Raw genomic sequence first — 20,100 nt, forward strand, 5'->3', positions numbered from 1 at the left:
TAGGCCCCAAGTTTGCTGGCCATAGATTCCTGCAAACTAGTCCTTGCCCACACAAGTACTTCCTTCCTTCCTTCCTTCCTTCCTTCCTTCCTTCCGTCCTTCCTTTCTTTCTTTCTCCATGTATTCCACATCCATCATCCTGATGGGGCTTGTGCTCTTAGCCAGAGCAGAGCAGGACCATGGTAGCTGTCGCTAATTTAACCCATACTTGCCGATATTTTAACTCTCCTCTCCGGGAGATGACCGGAGAGGAGAAGCGGGTGGGCGGTGATGAGGGAGGAGCCAAGCTGATTACATCAGCAGGCCCCGCCCACCCACCGGGAAAATACGGCAGTTGGATCAAATTTTGTTAGGGGCGGGGCTAAAATGACGCGATTAGCATCTGATCGCGTCATTAGGCTCCGCCCCCCGCCGGGTCCGTGATTTTATGGTGTTATTCTCCCTATTCTGCCCACTTCACTAGGAAGTGGGCAGAATGCGGGAGGGGTGCCCACTCTTCCGGGGGCTGCGGGGGACTACCCGAAAACCGGGTGTCTCCCGCAGAATCCGGGAGAGTCGGTAAGTATGATTTAACCTTGTTAGCACCCGAGGACTCATAGGTGCTATCAGTTGACATTAATGCAGAGGACAAAAGATGTGCAAATTGAGACAACAAATGAGGAGCCCTAGTTCATGCATTACATGGGGAAACAAAGGAGCTTACAGTGACACCATTCACGCACCTTCTGTGCTTTCATCAATACAGCACTTATTACTACAGAAAGCAGTAGAATTTGTGAAAGATGTATGCCCCAAAAAACTCAGGTGCTGATAAATATTTTGGTAACTTTTTAGATAAAGTCTTCTCCCAGATTTCCTAATTTCTGCTGCGGGGTACACTGGGATCCACAAGGAATGGACAGTGGGGTGTAGAGTAGGATCTTGATCCGAAGCACCAACAGGCTCAAAAGCTTTGACCTTCCCAAGATGCATAGCGCCACCGCCTATATCACCCCGCCTCCGTGCACAGGAGCTCAGTTTGTAGTTGGTGCTTGCAGTGCAAGCATGTAACAGGAAGAGCTGCTCACAGCAGCTCCAGAAAAAGCTTTTTCTGAAGACTACAAGGGCTGCAGCAGAGGCACAGATTGTGCTGGATGTCAGTAGACATTGCCTGCTGCAGCTCCATCTCTCCCCCAGCGGCGCTGTACACTCCCGAGCCCTGGTTGCCGGGTAACTACAGCAGGAGGCTCCGGTTTTCTTCTTGTCAGGCACACACGACGGGGGCTCTCCGGGATCGCTTGGCCGCGCTTCGGGAGGTGGTAAGTGGGTCCCGCTTGCGGGACCCGGTCTTTATCGCGATCCGGCGCAGTCAGTGGGAGGCGGGCCGCGTGCGCTGGCGGTGGACACTGTGGCAGTACAGGCGATCCCACTAGATCACCAGGGCATGGGACAGGTCAGGTTTTCTCTATAAACCGTTTTATTAGAGCCCGCAGTACCCGGTGGTTTTGCCAGCAGGGGGATTGGACCTGAAGCTTGGACCTGAAGCCCCTCCCCCAGCCCCAGGGCGCCATTTTCTGCAAATGTTCCCGCCATGGAGCTGCATATCTGTCTATCCCTCACTCCCTGGCAGTGTCTGCGGAGCCATTATCCCTCAGCTCACTGTTCCTGGGAATGCTTGGGCAAATCCTCCTGTGTAAAGCCGCCTGGTTGTCAGTGCTGTGACTTTACAAGACACTTAAGTATTCTACCTGCCTTTTTTAGTCAGTATTAATTAAGAAAGAGTGCACTTAGTCAGGGTTTCCTAGTACAATTACCCTGTGATATACATCCAGTTCTTACTGTGTACTTATCTATTGTTATATAGCTGTGTAAGCTAGTCCAGTGCAGTATTATTGTTAGTAATCACCTCTGCATTGTACAGACTGTGACTATTTGTGTGTGCATTTGAGAGCTGAGTGGTGTCCATTTCGTGTCTTTCACTCAACCTGCTATCCCTATATTCTATAACCTGAGGGGGCTTGGTGCATCAGGTTTTATCTAATATAGGATTTTCACAAAGATATACTGTATTACATATTTTTCTCTGTGATTTAGGGGTCTATTCATGCAGCAGTGAAAAGCCTTGTTTTGCGTTAAACAGGGCTTTTCTCTGCCTACTGCAATTCACAGAGCCGGTTACTGTGGAGAAGTCTCTGACTTCTCCAGCAGTACCCCAGCTCTCTGCCTGAATCGCATCACCATACCTTTGTATGGTGAGTACTATTCATGAAGGTGCGGAAAGCTCAGCTTTCCGCTTCTCCATGGAGTTCAGGTTCGCCATCTCAGGACGGCGTAACCTGAACTGTAGTGCGGAGACATCAGGGAAGCTCAATGCTTCCCTGATCGCTGCTCTGCACCTCGCGCTGGCTCCGCCCCCGACCTCCCAGCAACCACTGCGGCCTGCCGGGAGGTCAACACCCTGCGCATGCGCAAAGGGACCCGCCGCTGGACCCCGCGCATCGCTGGGAAGGACCGCTGGAGATGACCTCACCGCAGGAGCCCCAGACACCGCAGCGCATCGTCGGAAGGGTGAGTATACATGAATTGCTACTTATTACAGCTATACATCGCATCGAAGCGATGCGATGTATACTGATAAGTAGCAATTCTGTTTTCGTTTTCTGTATGAATAGACCCCTTAGTCACCATATCTCTCCTTTATCTCTGCTGGTGCTGACTACACTGCGCAGGGGTTTGGGCTAGAGGTATTGTGCTGCTGACAAATTGTACTGTGTTACCTGATACTGCAAGTTATATCATGTCTGCTTCTGAGGGTAACAGTTCTGGGGCTGAACACACTGCCGGTGTTGCTGAAGCCGCAGATACCTATGAGGAGAATACAGCAGCTTTGGGCTCTGGTTCTGGGGGCTCCTTGCCCCCCAGTGGGACGTTGGCAACAGGGGAAAATAATGACCCGCCGTGGGACGACTTTTCCACGCTTCTGCATACGCTAGTTCATAAACTAACACCCCCTATGGGACCCTCAATGCCGGTGCAACCGTTTGTGGTCCCAGCAGCTAACCCGCCGTGGGCGGACGATTTATCTGCTCAAATAAAGAAGTTGAACCAGTCCCTGACTACTAAAAAGTCTGACCGTCGCTCGCCTACGTCCAAGGGGTCCTCTAAGCGAGCGCTTGTCTCCTCACAATCCACTGCTGTCACTGACACCTCGTCGGATGAAGACGGCACTTACACTGACCCCACAGGTTCTGACTCAGATACGGCTGATGGGAAGGGTGGTTCACATGTGGATGTTCCTGATCTTTTGGAGGCTATTAAATAAATTTTACAGATTACAGATGATCCAGAGCCATCCGTTCCTCCTAAGAAACCAGATAGGTTCAAGCGTCAGAAGGTGATTAAACAAGTTTTACCTCACTCTGACCACCTAATTGATATACGTCAGGAACCCTGGGAAAACCCGGGTACGAAGTTTGTGCCTCAAAAGAAGATGCTGGCTCGCTATCCCCTCGCGCCGGAGCTGTCTAAGAATTGGGAAACGAATCCTCCAGTGGACTCACATGTGGCTAGGATGGTGGTTTCCTCAGCTCTACTGGTCACCACCGTCACGTCTCTAAAAGAGCCTATGGATAAACGTGTGGAGGGTTGTCTGAAAGCGATTTACACCCTCACGGGTGCTGCACAAAGGCCCACTATTGCAGCTACTTGGGCTGCAGAGGCCATTGAAGCATGGGCCTTGGAGTTAGATGCTGAAATCTCCTCTGACCATGCTAGACAATGCCTGTCTTATATTGTCACAGCGTCTCGTTATATTAAAGAGGCGGCTTCTGATGCCGGTATCCTGGCAGCCAAGGCCTCTACTACGTCAGTCCTGGCTCGCCGGATATTGTGGCTGAGATCCTGGTCTGTGGATCTGGACTCTAGAAAAACCCTGGAGGTACTCCCTTTTAAGGGAGATATTCTGTTTGGGGAGGATTTAAATAAGATTGTGGCTGACTTGGCTACTGCCAAAACTGCCTGTCTGCCAAGTACTGCTCCTTCTGTGTCGAAGGCTAAAGGTACTTCCTTTCGCCCCTTTCGTCCTTCAGGTAAAGCAAAATGTCAGGCGTACAACAAGCAGGCCCGCACTTCCAAACCTGGTAAGCCTAAGTCTAAAAGAGCCTGGGCGGCCCGTCCAGGCTTATTCCAAGACAGATAAGCCTGCCGCATGACGGGGCGGGACTCCCTCTGGGGGATCCCAGGGTGGGGGGCCGACTTATAGGGTATACCCAGGAATGGTTGAAGACCACTTCAGATGCCTGGGTACGGGAAGTCGTCACGCGAGGTTACGCCATAGCCTTCTAAAACCGGCCCCCTCATCGATTTTGCCAGACAGATGTCCCGTTGGACAAGACAAAGGCAAACACTCTACATTCGGTGGTACAGACCCTCCTGGATACAGGAGTCGTAGTTTCAGGTGCCTCTTGCGCAGAGGGGCCGGGGGTACTATTCTCTGCTGTTTCTAGTCCCGAAACCGAATGAGTCCTCCCGGCCCATTCTCAACCTCAAGGCATTGAACAGGTTTGTGAAGGTTTCCAGGTTCCGGATAAAAACCCTTCACTCTATAGTTCTGGCCTTGGAACTTGGGGACTTCATGGTCTCCCTGGATATACAGGATGCTTACCTGCATATTCCTATAGCAGTGTCTCATAAGCAATACCTGAGATTTGCGATTGGCAACTGCCATTACCAGTTTCGGGCGTTACCTTTTGGTTTAACAACGGCTCCACGAGTCTTTATAAAAGTCATGGCAGTGATGACGGGGGTACTCCGCCGTCAAGGGGGTCAGGATACTGCCGTATTTGGACGACTTGTTAATCCTGGCAAATTCCCCAGAACTTCTCCTGCGTCATCTAGATGTGACGGTCCAGTTTCTGCAAGCCCACGGGTGGCTCATCAACTGGAAGAAGTCATCCCTGATCCCTGCTTAGAGCATGGTGCATCTGGGAGCACTATTGGATACTCACAACCAGCGGTTGTTCCTGTCTCAGGAGAAAGTCCTGAAACTTCAGGACAGGATTCGTTGCTTCCTATCTCGTCCGCAAGTGTCGATACATTCGGCGATGCAGGTGCTGGGCCTCATGGTGTCAGGTGGAGTACGCTCAATTTCACTCTCGCCCTCTCCAGAGGCTGATTCTAGCCAAATGGGACGGCCTGCCTCACCGGATCAGGTCTCAAATGATCTCATTGACTCCGGAGGTCCGTCTGTCGCTGCTCTGGTGACTCCGGGACCAACAACTGTGCAGGGGCAGTCCGTTCTGGATATCCGACTGGGTCCTGTTGACGACAGATGCCAGTCTAAGAGGTTGGGGCGCGGTGCTGGAGCAACACTCCCTTCAGGGGCGGTGTACCAAGGAGGAGTCCCTCCTCTCGATCAATATTCTGGAGTTGCGGGCGGTCTTCAATGCCTTGAACCTAGCCCAGCATTTAATTCAGAACCGTCCTGTTCAAGTACAGTCGGACAACGCCACCACAGTGGCTTACATAAATCATCAAGGCGGCACTCGAAGCTGCCTAGCAATGAAGGAAGTCTCATGGATTCTACAGTGGGCCGAACGCCATCTACCGGCCATATCGGCAATATTCATTCCGGGAGTCCTGAATTGGGAAGCGGACTTTCTCAGTCGTCAGGACGTGCATGCCGACGAGTGGGGCCTCCATCCAGAAGTGTTTCAACTCCTAGTGGAAAGGTGAGGCCTTCCAGACGTAGATCTGATGGCGTCTCGACACAATCACAAGGTTCCGGTCTTCGGAGCAAGGACAAGGGATCGTCAAGCAGCATTCGTGGATGTGCTGGCGGTACCATGGAGGTTTTCGGCTGCCGTATGGGTTCCCTCCGGTGTCACTACTGCCCAGGGTAATTCGTAAGTTCAAGCAAGAGAAATGAATTCTGCTTCTCATAGCTCCAGCGTGGCCCAGACGGCACTGGTTCTCAGACCTGCAAGGCCTGTCGTCAGAGCGTCCAATTCTACTTCCACAACGCCCAGACCTCCTCGTTCAGGGCCCCTGTGTCTACCAGGACCTAGCCCGGCTGTCTTTGACGGCGTGGCTCTTGAAGCTTCCGTCTTAAGGGCTAAAGGGTTTTCTGAGGCGGTCATTCAAACTGTTGCGGGCCCGGAAACCGGCTTCGGCTCGGATTTACTATAGGGTCTGGCATTCTTACTTTGTTTGGTGCGCATCAACGATTATGACGCTTCAAAGTTTAGTATAGCCAAGTTGTTGGCTTTTCTTCAGCAGGGCCTGGACTTAGGCCTGTGTCTAGCCTCCCTGAAGGTTCAAATATCTGCCTTGTCGGTGTGGTTTCAGAGAAAGATTGCGACCTTACCTGATGTGCATACCTTTACTCAGGGTGTGTTGCGTATCCAACCTCCCTATGTCCCGCCTGTGGCTCCTTGGGACTTGTCGGTGGTTTTGGAGGCGTTACAAGAGTCTCCGTTTGAACCTCTTGGTTCAGCTGACCTTAAGTGGCTTTCCCTTAAGGTGGTGTTTCTGCTGGCTATTGCTTCAGCTAGAAGAGTGTCGGATTTGGGTGCCTTGTCCTGTAGTTCCCCATATCTGATATTTCACCGTGACCGGGCGGTTCTTAGGACTCGTCCCGGATATTTACCTAAGGTGGTTTCTTCGTTCCACCTTAATCAGGAGATTGTAGTTCCGGCACTTGTTTCTCCTGATCTGTCTCCCAAAGAGCGGTCTTTGGATGTGGTACGGGCTCTCCGTATCTATGTGAAGAGAACTGCTCCTATTAGGAAATCTGATTCTTTTTGTTGTGTTTGGGTTTCACAAACGGGGCTGGCCTGCTCACAAGCAAACTCTGGCCAGATGGATTAGAATGGTGATTGCACATGCTTATGTGAAGGCTGGTCTCTCTGCTCCTGATTCTACTCGGTCTGTTGGACCTTCTTGGGCGGCCCAACGTGGTGCGACCCTTGAACAATTGTGCAAGGCGGCTACGTGGTCCTCTGTGAACACGTTCATAAGGTTTTATGCCTTTGATACTGCCGCTTCCCAGGATGCTTCCTTTGGACGCCGGGTTCTTGTGCCCGCTACAGTGCGTCCCCTCCCAAAAGGAACTGCTTTAGGACATCCCCATTGTCTATTCCTTGTGGAGCCCAGTGTACCCCGCAGCAGAAAACGAGTTTTATGGTAAGAACTTACCTTTGTTAAAACTCTTTCAGCGAGGTACACTGGGCTCCACAAGGCGCCCACCCTGACGCACTTAGCTTCTTTGGGTTGGTATGGCATTAGCCGCTGACACTACTCCTGTCGGGAGAGTGTGGTGTTTGTGGCAACTGGCAGTTGTCGTCTCTTTTACTTGCTCCTGCATTGGGCTGGTTAACAAAACTGAGCTCCTGTACACGGAGGCGGGGTGATATAGGGGGTGGCGCTATGCATCTTGGGAAGAAGGTCAAAGCTTTTGAGCCTGTTGGTGCTTCGGATCAAGATCCTACTCTACACCCCATTGTCCATTCCTTGTGGAGCCCAGTGTACCTTGCAGAAAGAGTTTTAACAAAGGTAAGTTCTTACCATAAAACTCGTTTTTTCTGAACAAAAATTAATCTTCATTCTTTCAAGTCTGCAGGGGATCATACATAGCGACGGTAACTATGGGTGAGTTTTATCAAGTGGAGAGAATTAAAGCACCAGTTCCTGTCATTTTTCAAACACAGCCTGTAAAATGACAGGATCTGATTGGTTAGTATTTTCTCTCTCTGTGATAAATCTCTCCCACCAAACAGAAATACATTGAATTCTGTGACTCACTGTAAAATTGTGGTAGCCTAACTATTTTGTTGTGTGTGACATCATTTAGAAACATGCCTATTTCAGACCGGTACGTGGCAGTGAATGAGTTTGCTATGCATTGTCCTCCTATCTCGCAGCCTGACTTGCACTTAGGGTGAACTGCTTATGACTGAATCTGTAATGCTCAGAGGTCAGTTTGCTGTATGTGGGCACATTAATTTTACCATATTGTGCTGAAATTAAAAAGCCATATATATGTTTAAAAGTCTTATTTATGAACACTTAAGCATAAGTAAGTCCTAGCCTGGCTCCATTCCATCCAGCTGATATATGTCCGCTGGCAGCAATGCTTTCTTTACATTAAATTTCTGAAAAAACGTTATTGCATCCCGCAATGCTACAGAAAACTTTACTAGTGAATTGAGGCCCTTGAAACCCTTTGAAAGAAACTTCACTGAGGAATATTGATTATAGCACCTTCTCATTATCTAAAAGCTGTCCTGATTTTGCATTGAATACATAGGGGTATATGCAATTCACGGCGAATCGCGGCAAATTATCGCCGTTTTTTAATTCGACACAATTCGACAGGTGAATTCCGGCAGGTGGCTGCCGGAATTCACCATATTCAATGAAAAACGGATTCGACAGTGCCGCGGGCGAAAAACGGCCGATTTGCCGGATTTTGCCGCGAATTAAAAAAACGGGGAAAAACGGGAAAAACACGGAAAAAAATGGCGTGGGGTCCCCCCTCCAAAGCATAACCAGCCTCGGGCTCTTCGAGCTGGTCCTGGTTCTAAAAATGCGGGGACAAAATTGACATGGGATCCCCCGTATTTTTAAAACCAGCACCGGGCTCTGCGCCTGATGCTGGTGCAAAAAATACGGGGGACAAAAAGAGTAGGGGTCCCCCGTATTTTATACACCAGCATCGGGCTCCACTAGCTGGACAGATAATGCCACAGCCAGGGGTCACTTTTATACAGCGCCCTGCGGCCGTGGCATTAAATATCCAACTAGTCACCCCTGGCCGGGTACCCTGGGGGAGTGGGGACCCCTTCAATCAAGGGGTCCCCCCCCAGCCACCCAAGGGCCAGGGGTGAAGCCCGAGGCTGTCCCCCCCATCCAAAGGCTGCGGATGGGAGGCTGATAGCCTTGAGTAAAATGACAGAATATTGTTTTTCCCAGTAGTACTACAAGTCCCAGCAAGCCTCCCCCGCAAGCTGGTACTTGGAGAACCACAAGTACCAGCATGCGGGAGAAAAACGGGCCCGCTGGTACCTGTAGTACTACTGGGAAAAAAATACCCAAATAAAAACAGGAGACACACACCGTGACAAGTACAACTTTATTACACACCGCCGACACACACATACTTACCTATGTTGACACGCCGACTGGCACAGTCTCCGACGATCCGAGGGTACCTGTGAAAAAAATTATACTCACCTGCCAGTGTCCAGAGATAAATCCACGTCCAGAGATCAAATCCTCGTACTTGGCAAAATAAAAACACGCACACCCGTACCAACGGACTGAAAGGGGTCCCACGTTGACACACGAGACCCCTTTCCACGAATGCCGGGACACCACGTGACTCCGGTCACTGAGGTTCCTTCAGCCAATCAGGAAGCGCTACTTCCGTGGCGCTCACCTGATTGGCTGTGCGCGTGTGACCTCAGACAGCGCATCGCAAAGCCTCTCCCATTACTTTCAATGGTGGGAACTTTGCCGTCAGCGGTGGGGTTACCCGCGGTCAGCCGCTGACCGGCGGGTGACCCCACCGCTAGCCGCAAAGTTCCCACCATTGAATATAATGGAGAGGCTTTGCGATGCGCTGTCAGCTCAGACGCGCACAGAGCCAATCAGCAGAGTGCAAGGACGTTGCGCTCGCTGATTGGCTTACGAGACCTTTCAGTGACAGCTGTCACGTAGAGGTCTCTGCATTCGGGGAAAGTGGTCTCATGTGTCAACATGGGACCCCTTTCAGTCCGCTGGCACGGGTTTTTGCGTTTTGTTATTTTGCCAAGTACCTGGATTATACTCTGGACGTGGATTTATCTCTGGATGCTGGAAGGTGAGTATAATTTTTTAACAGGTACCCTCGGATCGTCGGAGACTGTGGCAGTCGGCGTGTCAACATAGGTAAGTATGTGTGTGTCGGCAGTATGTAATAAAGTTGTACTTGTCACGGTGTGTGTGTCCTGTTTTTATTTGGGTATTTTTTTTTCAGTAGTACTACAGGTACCAGCGGGCCCGTTTTTCTCCCGCATGCTGGTACTTGTGGTTCTCCAAGTACCAGCTTGCGGGGGAGGCTTGCTAGGACTTGTAGTACTACTGGGAAAAACAATATTCTGACATTTTTCTCAAGGCTATCAGCCTCCCATCCGCAGCCCTTGAATGGGGGGGACAGCCTCGGGCTTCACCCCTGGCCCTTGGGTGGCTGGGGGGGGGGGGGGGACCCCTTGATTGAAGGGGTCCCCACTCCCCCAGGGTACCCCGGCCAGGGGTGACTAGTTGGATATTTAATGCCACGGCCGCAGGGCGCTGTATAAAAGTGACCCCCGGCTGTGGCATTATCTGTCCAGCTAGTGGAGCCCGATGCTGGTGTATAAAATACGGGGGACCCCTACTCTTTTTGTCCCCCGTATTTTTTGCACCAGCATCAGGCGCAGAGCCCGGTGCTGGTTTTAAAAATACGGGGGAACCCCTGTCAATTTTTCCCCCGCATTTTTAGAACCAGGACCAGCTCGAAGAGCCCGAGGCTGGATATGCTTTGGAGGGGGGACCCCACGCCATTTTTTTCAGGGATTTTACCATTCCATCCAAAAATAAAATAAAAATAAAAAAATATTATTTTTAAAAATATATAAATAATACTTGTGCCTCCAAAAAAGACAAACCAAGTACCTAATCCCTTCTAATATAAATAGATATGATATTACCAAGAAAAAAAAACACAAAAAAAACATGTTTTAAATTTTTTTTATTAGTTTCACCCTCCAAAGTGTGTCGGATTGAAAATGACGAATTTACTGTCTAAAAGCACTGTTGTCGAATTTCCAAACTTCCATTGAATAGACTTTGGTCGAATTGCAGCATGTGTATCATTGCAAAAAAGTCGAATTTGTCAAAAGTCGAATTTCAAAAAGTCGAATTTTGAAAGTCCGTTTTTTTGTCGGAAAGTACTGAATTGCATGGACGATTTTTTTTTTTTGGGCGAAAAATTCCCGAAATTCGACAATTTCGGGAATTCGACCGCAATTGCATATACCCCATAGTTTTTTCTCCCCCCTTAAATAATTCATACTAGTAGTCAATATTGTGGCTGTGTCTCAGAATTGAAAGTTTGCAAACTTGGACATGAGATGGGTTGTGTATGATATTAAAAAATCAAATCCCCCCCTTTCCTTTCTTGTTGCAGAAAGAGCTGAACTCTCTTGCATCGGAGCTGGCTGCTCGGCAGGAAGAGAGCGAGCACTCCCACAAGCGTCTTATTGAACTCAGCCGGGAGTTCAAGAAGAATGTCCCTGAGGTATAGTTATTTTACAATACAAGTACTGCTTAGCCTATTGGTTACTGATGCAATTTGTTTTAAGGGGGGGGGGAATTAAATACATAAAATATAGCTTTTTATCTTGTTGCAGGAAATGTATCTATCTATCTATCTATCTATCTATCTATCTATCTATCTATCTATCTATCTATCTATCTATCTATCCGTGTGTGTGTGTGTGTGTGTGTGTGTGTGTGTGTGTGTGTGTGTGTGTGTGTGTATATATATATATATATATATATATTAAATTGATTGAAGAGACATTTAAAATAGAACTTCGGGCCACAATATGCTCGATCATTGGCTGTCGCCTTAAGCATTTTGGAAATAATGTGTCCACTAATGTTTTTTTGCCATTTTTACAGGAATAATTATAACAAGAAAATGATTGTGTATGTTTCTTGAATTGTGGGATTGTTACATATCCGAACAGAGACAGGCTTTCCTCCATTGTATGAGAGAATTATACTTCAGGGTGACACTTAGGGCAATATCGGCACGATTTGCCACATCAGAACAACAAATCGTGCATATTGTCTTCTGTGTATGCCCGATTGCGCACACCTGCAGGTCACATGCGACATATTCTGGTTTGCTGTGCTGCATGGCCGATCAGAAGATGTTGCTTGTGACCCGGTGCAGTGTAAGGAAGGACAGGACAAGATGTCGTTCTGTCATTCATCACATCGAGTAATGTGTACTGGCAATCTGATATGGTCCGGAGTGAAGAGAAATATACCCGGCCCTAGGTTGTGGGACAGTAATCAGTATTTTAAGTGCATGAAATGAAATTGGAGACTGTCGCTATAACGGACAATGCATATACATAATATGGTGCAGTATTTGAGATAAAGGGTCCGCCAAACAAACAATTCTCCAAAGTATTTTAGCAAATTAATACATAATATTGAGGAGTGATTTAAATGCTTTTTTTCTAGTGAATTGTTTGGATTACAGCAGAAAACATATACTAGACATAACTTACCAAATCAGAATTGGTTCTGTCATATTTTTATACTTTTCCTGCCTGCCACCAAGTCTATAATTTGATACCTGCCCTCTGGCAAAGACCGCACACTGAAACATACAGATGTGTCCTCATACAACTAGCCTCAGTAAGCACAACAGAACGTGCCATGAAAAAAACCCACAGTCGGTGCATTGTAGCACTTTTTATACACATTCCAACTTATTCGCACAGATATCCAAGTATCGCATATCAAATGAATCAGTACAGTCTCGTGAAGCGTCTTTGTTGCTTCGCTTTACACTTCAGGTGCAAACTGGAACAAAAAAGATGTGAAAAAGACGTTTGGCGCAAGCCAAGTCGCATGGCACCTGGCCCACCGAAAAGGGATGTGTAATAATGTGTAAGGACACAGTTGTAAGATTGTGGGGGAGACTATCCCTAGTGAATAAGGGTGTGTACACACAGGGCGGGATGTATTAACATACATCGCCGCCCCTCGCCGGTTACCGCAGCGATGTTGATCGCATATGTACTAACATATGCGATCAACATCGCGATGCGGTGACGGAGGCCCCCCGCGATACCTGTTAGGTGGTCTGCGGGGGGTCTCCGTCACCTCCCCGGGGTCCCCACACTGGCTAGATGCCGGGAAGCAGCAGCAGGCTGCCCCCGGCACCTCCTCCTCCCCCCTGCAGCCGGAAGGACGTCCGGCTGCGTTGCTAGGGGGAGGAGGACACTACCTTCCGGGTCCAGGGCAGGCTGGAGGAAGGTAAGCCAGGGGGAAGGGGGGTCGGCGTCTGCGGCGGGGGTCGACGGTGTCGGCGGGTTGCGGCGGTCGGCGAAAAGAAGCCCATAGGCTTCTATAGGGTTTCGCCATCCAGAGATGGCGAAACCCTGGACGCCGAAAACGCTGCGGTAGGGTCTTAGTAAATATGAAAATGCGGTAAAACCCCCGTTTTCGGGGGTTTTACCGCATTTTTGCTTTAGTACATCCCGCCCACAGTGAGATATTTTCCTTCGATTTTGACTATATAGTCAAAATCGCAAGAAAAGTTAGTGCAGATCGCAAGGTGAAAGTCACCTTGCGATCCCGATTCGATCCCGATGCGCGGTCCCTCCAGGTCGGCATCGCAAGAAAAGATAGACTGTGCAGGCAAGTCAATCCTTGCTAGGTCGGTGTACTATCTAGTTCATCTCACATGTCAATGACATCTCACATAAGCCAAAATCTCACATAAGCCAAAATCGTAAGCACACATAGTCCATATCTCAAGAAAAGTTAGTCAAAATCGGTGGTGCTGGGCTCCGGGGAGTTCAAGGGAAATCGCAAGTGAAAATCGAGCATAGCAAAGATCTCACCGTGTGTATACACCCTAAGACAGACTGGAGTGCTTTGGATAAAGGGATTATGGGTAAAAGATGTATAAGAGATTTTGTAAATGTACCATATCGTTTAATTAGAAAGTGTGGTGTATATTACTGAAAACCCATCTAGTCTGTGTCATACTGGCTTCACATATACTTAACATATGCTTTAAGTATATTTTATATTCATCACAATTTTACCTTCGAAAGTTGCATAGTAATCACTGTCTTAATAATTTAATAATACCTCTCCTTACTTTTAGGAAATCCGGGAGGTTGTGGCTCCAGTTCTAAAGAGCTTTCAGTCTGAGGTAAGAATGGAATATAAACACGTTTTACTTTTTAAAGCAATGTAAATTCTTACCTTTATTAAACAAGCCATTAGTGACACAAGAGGTAAGATATTGGAAGATATTTAGCACAAAGTCAAGATGCAGAAGTGTAAGCATCAACATCTCAGTTGTTTTTTTACAATATGTTAATCTAAAGGATGTGTTATGTTTGTTTACTGTCTACAGAAGTGCAGACTCCATCATGAGAAAACAGTCTGTGTGCTGAGTGCAATTTCCCCAAACTGTGAAAAGTGTCTTCAGTAATGTTTTTTGTTTCCTTTCCTTGAATTAAAAATGAATTAACAACATAATTAAGGCAAGGTTGTTGACTTTTTGTTGTTTTCTAGAACTGTAGGATTTGGGCATATAATGACTGGAAAACCCCACCTTTTGCAGTTTAGGATGTGTGCTTGCAAAAATAAGGTAAAATATACCCAAAGGTATTCGGGCGCTGTGAGGCGAGATGATTAGCTAAGCAGCAGCCAATGTTACAGGGGAGTCACTCCCTGGAGGAGAATACAAAAAAGGAAGAAGGCCGCGCTAGCAGAGGAAAGAAACAATATAAACCACTAAATGTGTAATTATAAAAATTTATTTTAAAACATTAATTCTTTAAAAAGCAATACTACTGTGCAAGATAATGTGCCAAATATATGCAGAAAAAAATGGAATTTGCCAACAATATGCAGAAATTGGAATTTACCCAAGGTTTTGGTACAGGATTAGTGGAAATTGTTCTCTAGAATCCGTTCCATATTTTGCCCATCATTATTGTATCCAGTTATAATCCAGTAAGAAGAGTCCCTTTTGGATGTTACTGAGGAGAGTTCATGGAAAAATTCCATATACCGCTAGAGGATTAGTGCATTGTCTCATAGATGTAGAGTACCTCATGCAATGCGGAAATAGGCTGGTGCCTCACTTGGACTCCTCCGGATAACTGGTCGGCAGAATGGGCTGGTTCGGGTCCAATTCAGAGATATCCTGTTCCAACGGGTAAGTACCTGACGCGTTTCGCTGCATAAACCCTGCAGCTTTTTCAAAGGATGTGTGCTTGCAGCTGTTGCTATCAGTGGCCTTGTAATTACTTATAGACTGAGTTTAATTTTCTATACTTTTACAGGAAAACATATGGGGCTGGATGTAATGAAGTCCGAGTTGGCCGGAGGTGCAGGTTCCCATCCGAACTCAGACTTTTCATTTAAAAGGCATGGCTTTGCCTTGTACATGATTGCCACTTCAAAAAAACCGTCCCAGCTCGGTCGGGAACCCGCACCTCTGGCCAACTCGGACTTCATTATATCTGGCCTCATGGGCACCAATCATTTTGCTTAGTGAAGCTCATTTCATGTTGGCATTTATGAAATCAGTTATGTCTGCATGGTACCTGCCACTGAAGGGCACAGAGTCCTTTCCCCTGAGATCTCTAACATTGCAAGATTGTGCCTGAATGGTGCCATTGTTTGGATTGTGCTGCTGGTACATCAGCACCATCTGAAGTCCCTGTTCCCACAAACAAAGTGCCACTTTTAAATAAAATATAGGCACCAAAGTGTGGATGCTACATATTTAGATCTTCTCTACTTTGGTAAAGATGTAGCTACCAGGTGTGAAGACTTTACACCTTTATACTATTAATGGAAAACATTTGTAATGTTGCCCTTAGACACTTTGTAGACTATAAGGGGGATTCAGACCTGATCGCTGGGCTGCAAACTTTGTTGTCCTGCGTTCAGATAGTCGCCGCCTCCAGGGGGAGTGTAAGTTCACTGTGCAAGTGTGCGATCCCATGTATATGTCGAGCAAAAATCCTCTTTGTGCAGCGTCTGCGTAGCCCAGGACTTATTCCTTCAGTGCGATGAGAACAGGCTGATCGGGGCCGTAGCTGACGTCAGACATCCTCCCTGAAAACGCTTGGGCACGCCTGCGTTTTTCCAGACACTCCCAATGAACGTTCAGTTACCACCCACAAACAGCTTCCTCCTGTCAATCACTTTGCGACCGCGCGTGCGCATTGCGGTGCTTATGTATGCGCAGTTAGTACCTGATCACCCGCTGTGCAGAAACGCACTGTAGCTATCAGGTATGAATCAGGCCCTATATTCAGTCAATTGCACTCAATGTTGAATTGTGTGGTCTTAAATCAACAATGATGCCCAATATTAACTGGAGTGAAATTGGTCTATGAGGCTGTTGATAAATATAGTCACAAGATTATTGCTATTAGCCTGGGTGGTGGACTATTTGATCTACACTAAAAAGGTCTACAGTCAATAGGTCTACCACTAATGGTATACATGCATTAGGTCGACAGGCTCAAAAGGTCAACATAGAATAGGTAGACAGTAGAAAAGGTCGACCTAGAAATGGTTGATACAAAAAAGGTAGACATTTATTTATTTATTTATTTATTTATTTGGGGGGGGGGGGGTATTTTGTCACTTTTCTGCAACAAACAAGCCCCATTAGAGTACTGCATTCCCTAGCATGGCAAGCGAACTTCGGGCAAGGTTACTAGCCCAATCGTAGGCCACATGGATGGTAAAGTATGAAAAAGTTGAAAACAAAAATAAAAAAGCGTGTGTCGACCTTACATGTCTCAACCATTGTTATGTTGACCTATTAACCATGTCGACCTTTTGAAATGCCTACCTTTTGCACGTCGACTTTTGACCCTGTCGACCTAATGTATGTCTACCATTAGTGGTCGACTTATTGACTGTAGGGTTTTTTAGTGTAGATCTATAAACCGGATACCATCTGCCTGGCTATTCGGTTTTCTTCTCACAGTACTGATAGGTCCAATGTCTACTTGAAGTGTTGCAGCTGCTTACCTGTGCACCAAGGAAGTCTGGCCACTTACATGTGAGCAACTGGACACTGACCTGCTGCTCCAATCAGGCAGAGAAGCAGGATCGACCCATGTCTGACATGGACTAAGGATACGGTTTCTGTTCTTGGTTGACCTGCCAGCAGTCACGATATTACTGCCCTAAATGTCTATAAATTATATTTAGCGTCCCCAGGTTCTTGTTGCCATGACGAGCAGTGTCATGATGGAATAATTAGCATAATTATAGGCTAGGCACAGCCGCACAGCGACAGTCAATGCTAGCAACTCATTCAGATAATAAGAGGGGCTTTCATTATAAACGCATGAGAGTGAGCAACATTTCTCATTACATAATTAAAAAGGTGGAGGCTGCACACCTTTATATCACTAACGCTAATGCTGGATCATAAGATTTGGGATGGCTAGTAGTTTATGCAGGTAAAATTGGTTATTTTAAGTAATTTCAATAGGTCAGGTCATTGAAACAAAATCCACCACCTAATAAGAAATGTTGAAGATTAAACCATGACCTGATATATTCAGTTTCATAAACTGAATTGTGCATGAAAACTGTCCAAAAGAAATTATTTAATGAGCATAAATTCAAAATTAGTACTAGGTTTATCGATGCTAATTGCATAGCCCTCGGCAAAGCAATTACCCTTGTTCAATGACTGGAGGTAATTGGATACCTCCTTAGTCTCCAAACCTTCAAGCGTTCCCTAAAACTCACCTCTTCAGGCAAATTTATTAGATTCCAGAACCAACACATGCTATCCTACCCAATTACATCCCCACTCTACAGTCCACACTTAGAGAGGAATTCAATTAGGTGCCGGGAGGATGCCACACTTTGTGACAGTGGGGATTGTACTTGAAAGTGCTCACTGCTCCATAGGCAGTGAGTACTTTTTACCGAGTTCCACATTTGTCCAGCTGTGTGAAGGGGGCAAGTTGGCCTGCTGTTGACGGACGGCAGCAGCTGATTTGCCCTCTTCGCATCTAATTAAATTCCCCCTATAACCTCATCTTTTTTTTCTCTTTCTTCACTTTCACATCCTCGTGACCCCTGGCCAACATTGCTAGGTGACCATATCATACATACAGCATGTCAAGAACCTTTGCAATCTGGCTGGACCATTATGCAATATATACTGTACAGTAGCACCTATCCTTGTGTATACATTTCTGTTTCCCTTTAAACTGTAAGCTTGTGAGCAGGGCCCTCTTACTTCTACCCAGTTTTGTCCTATCACTGTTGTTTCACTGTGTTCGTGAGGGTGCTTAAAGTGGGCATCTCAGATTCTGGCACACTTTAGTACACAAGGGGAAGGATAAAGCTTGATGCTAGAGCAGACATAGCAGTGCCCACCTCTGACTCGGGCCAACAGTGGTTGCATTAACACACTAGGGGGGTCATTCCAAGTTGATCGTAGCTGTGCTAAATTTAGCACAGCTACGATCATGTTCCCAGACATGCGGGGGGGCGCCCAGCACAGGACTAGTTCGCCCCGCATGTCAGTCCGCCCCCCCCCCCCCCCCCCGCACAAGTACAAAAACGTTGCACAGCAGTGATGCTTTTGTACTTATGGAGTAACACCCGGCCAGCGCAGCTCCTACGGCTGGCCGGGAGTTGCTCGTCGCTGCCCCTGGTCGCAGCGGTTGCGTGTGACTTCACACAGTCGCTGCGGCCCCCCCCCCGCACCGCCTGGCCACGCCTGCATTGGCCGGACTGCGCCCCTATAACGGCGCCCAAACGCCGCCGTGCCGCCCCCTCCCGCCCGGCGACCGCCTCTGCCTGTCAATCAGGCAGAGGCGATCACTAGGGAACGACGGCCTTCGGCCGTCCAGCATGCCCCGGCGCATGTGCAGTTCCGACCCGAACGCTGCGCTGCGTTAAACTGCAGCGAGCGATCGGGTTGGAATGACCCCCCTATGTCACTAAGTTCCCTGTCTGCTTAGACATACTGTAGATTGCCGAAATAAAGACGTATGTATTTTTCCTGGCACTCTCCATCCATATAATTGTCAGAATTAATGAAGGCAGCTTGAAATGGACAAGCTTTGAATATCCTAGTATAGAAAAGCCAGAAAAAGACGCTAGCCCTTCTAATTACAAAAGTTGCTTTACAAAAGATAATTCAAAGCAATAATTTAGCAAACATAATCAAGTAGCGCAGATGGGAATTTTGATGAATGGTTTGCAACATGCAATTAGTAGCTCTTGCAGTTACATATCATTAACCCCCAGAGCACAAAAATTATTTTCTCATTATTAGCTGAAAAGGTAAAATTAAGCTGACTAGACTTGTAAAGGAAAAAAGTACAATTAATTACTTCTATTTATTATAATCATTATTTTAAGCATACATTTTTTTTTATTTTTTTTTCCAATTGATACATGGTTGAAAACATCAGAATTACATGTTTTGTTATGTTAATTCACTGAAACATTATAGAAAATGCCCGGAATAAATGTAAGAAAAGGGCAGTTTTCCCAGCTTGAATGTGTTTCTTTTTATTCAATGTATAATTGCATAATGTCATTAAATCTTTTATTTTAATAGCTTTAAGTAAGCCCAAGCTCTAATTAAATAACTGTATGCTGCATATTAAATTCTTCATTGGTGCTGGGCATTGAGTAAGGTTTTGAAATTAAAAGCTCAAGTTTATCAACGGCAGAAAACGGTGATCTTTACCAGGGGGCATAATTTGAATCCCCTCTTGGACTCCCAGGGGTAAATTTACTAACATTCGTATTTTCCCGTTTCAGGTCAAAGTTCAATCACGAATGACATCGAAAGTGTAAAACTGCAACTTTTTGAATTTATTACGACTAATTTACTAAGCTGTCGTATTCGGGTTTTTCTTTTGTTCCGATGACGATGTCATTCGTGTTTTTTTTTTTTTTTTTAACGGCAGTGATTAGCAAAACACTGCCGACTTTTTAAAAATGAATCTCGGCCGGATCTGTGTGATCCGTGCTGGGGTTCATTTTTATTTATTTTTTTAAATTAAACAGTGTAAAATAAAAAAAAAAAAATTGCGTGGGGTCCCCCCTCCTAAGCATAACCAGCCTCGGGCTCTTTGAGCCGATCCTGGTTGCAGAAATATGGGGGGAAAAATGACAGGGGTTCCCCCATATTTAAGCAACCAGCATCGGGCTCTGCGCCTGGTCCTGGTTCCAAAAATACAGGGGACAAAAAGAGTAGGGGTCCCCCGTATTTTTAAAACCAGCACTGGGCTCCACTAGCTGGACAGATAATGCCACAGCCGGGGGTCA

General features: G+C 46.9%; 1 protein-coding gene across 2 annotated transcripts in view; it reads left to right on the forward strand.

Moving 5' to 3' along the window:
• Positions 1 to 20,100, forward strand: part of CUX2 (cut like homeobox 2) — an 875,100-nt gene that overhangs the window by 363,018 nt on the left and 491,982 nt on the right. For both annotated transcript variants that reach the window (XM_063964372.1, XM_063964373.1), the window contains exons 2-3: positions 11,186 to 11,296; positions 13,916 to 13,963. In XM_063964372.1, coding sequence (XP_063820442.1) covers positions 11,186 to 11,296; positions 13,916 to 13,963 — 159 coding nt within the window. The remainder of the gene's footprint in view (positions 1 to 11,185; positions 11,297 to 13,915; positions 13,964 to 20,100) is intronic.

This window comes from Pseudophryne corroboree, chromosome 1, assembly GCF_028390025.1.
Source record: "Pseudophryne corroboree isolate aPseCor3 chromosome 1, aPseCor3.hap2, whole genome shotgun sequence".
NCBI classification, from domain to species: Eukaryota; Metazoa; Chordata; class Amphibia; order Anura; family Myobatrachidae; genus Pseudophryne; species Pseudophryne corroboree.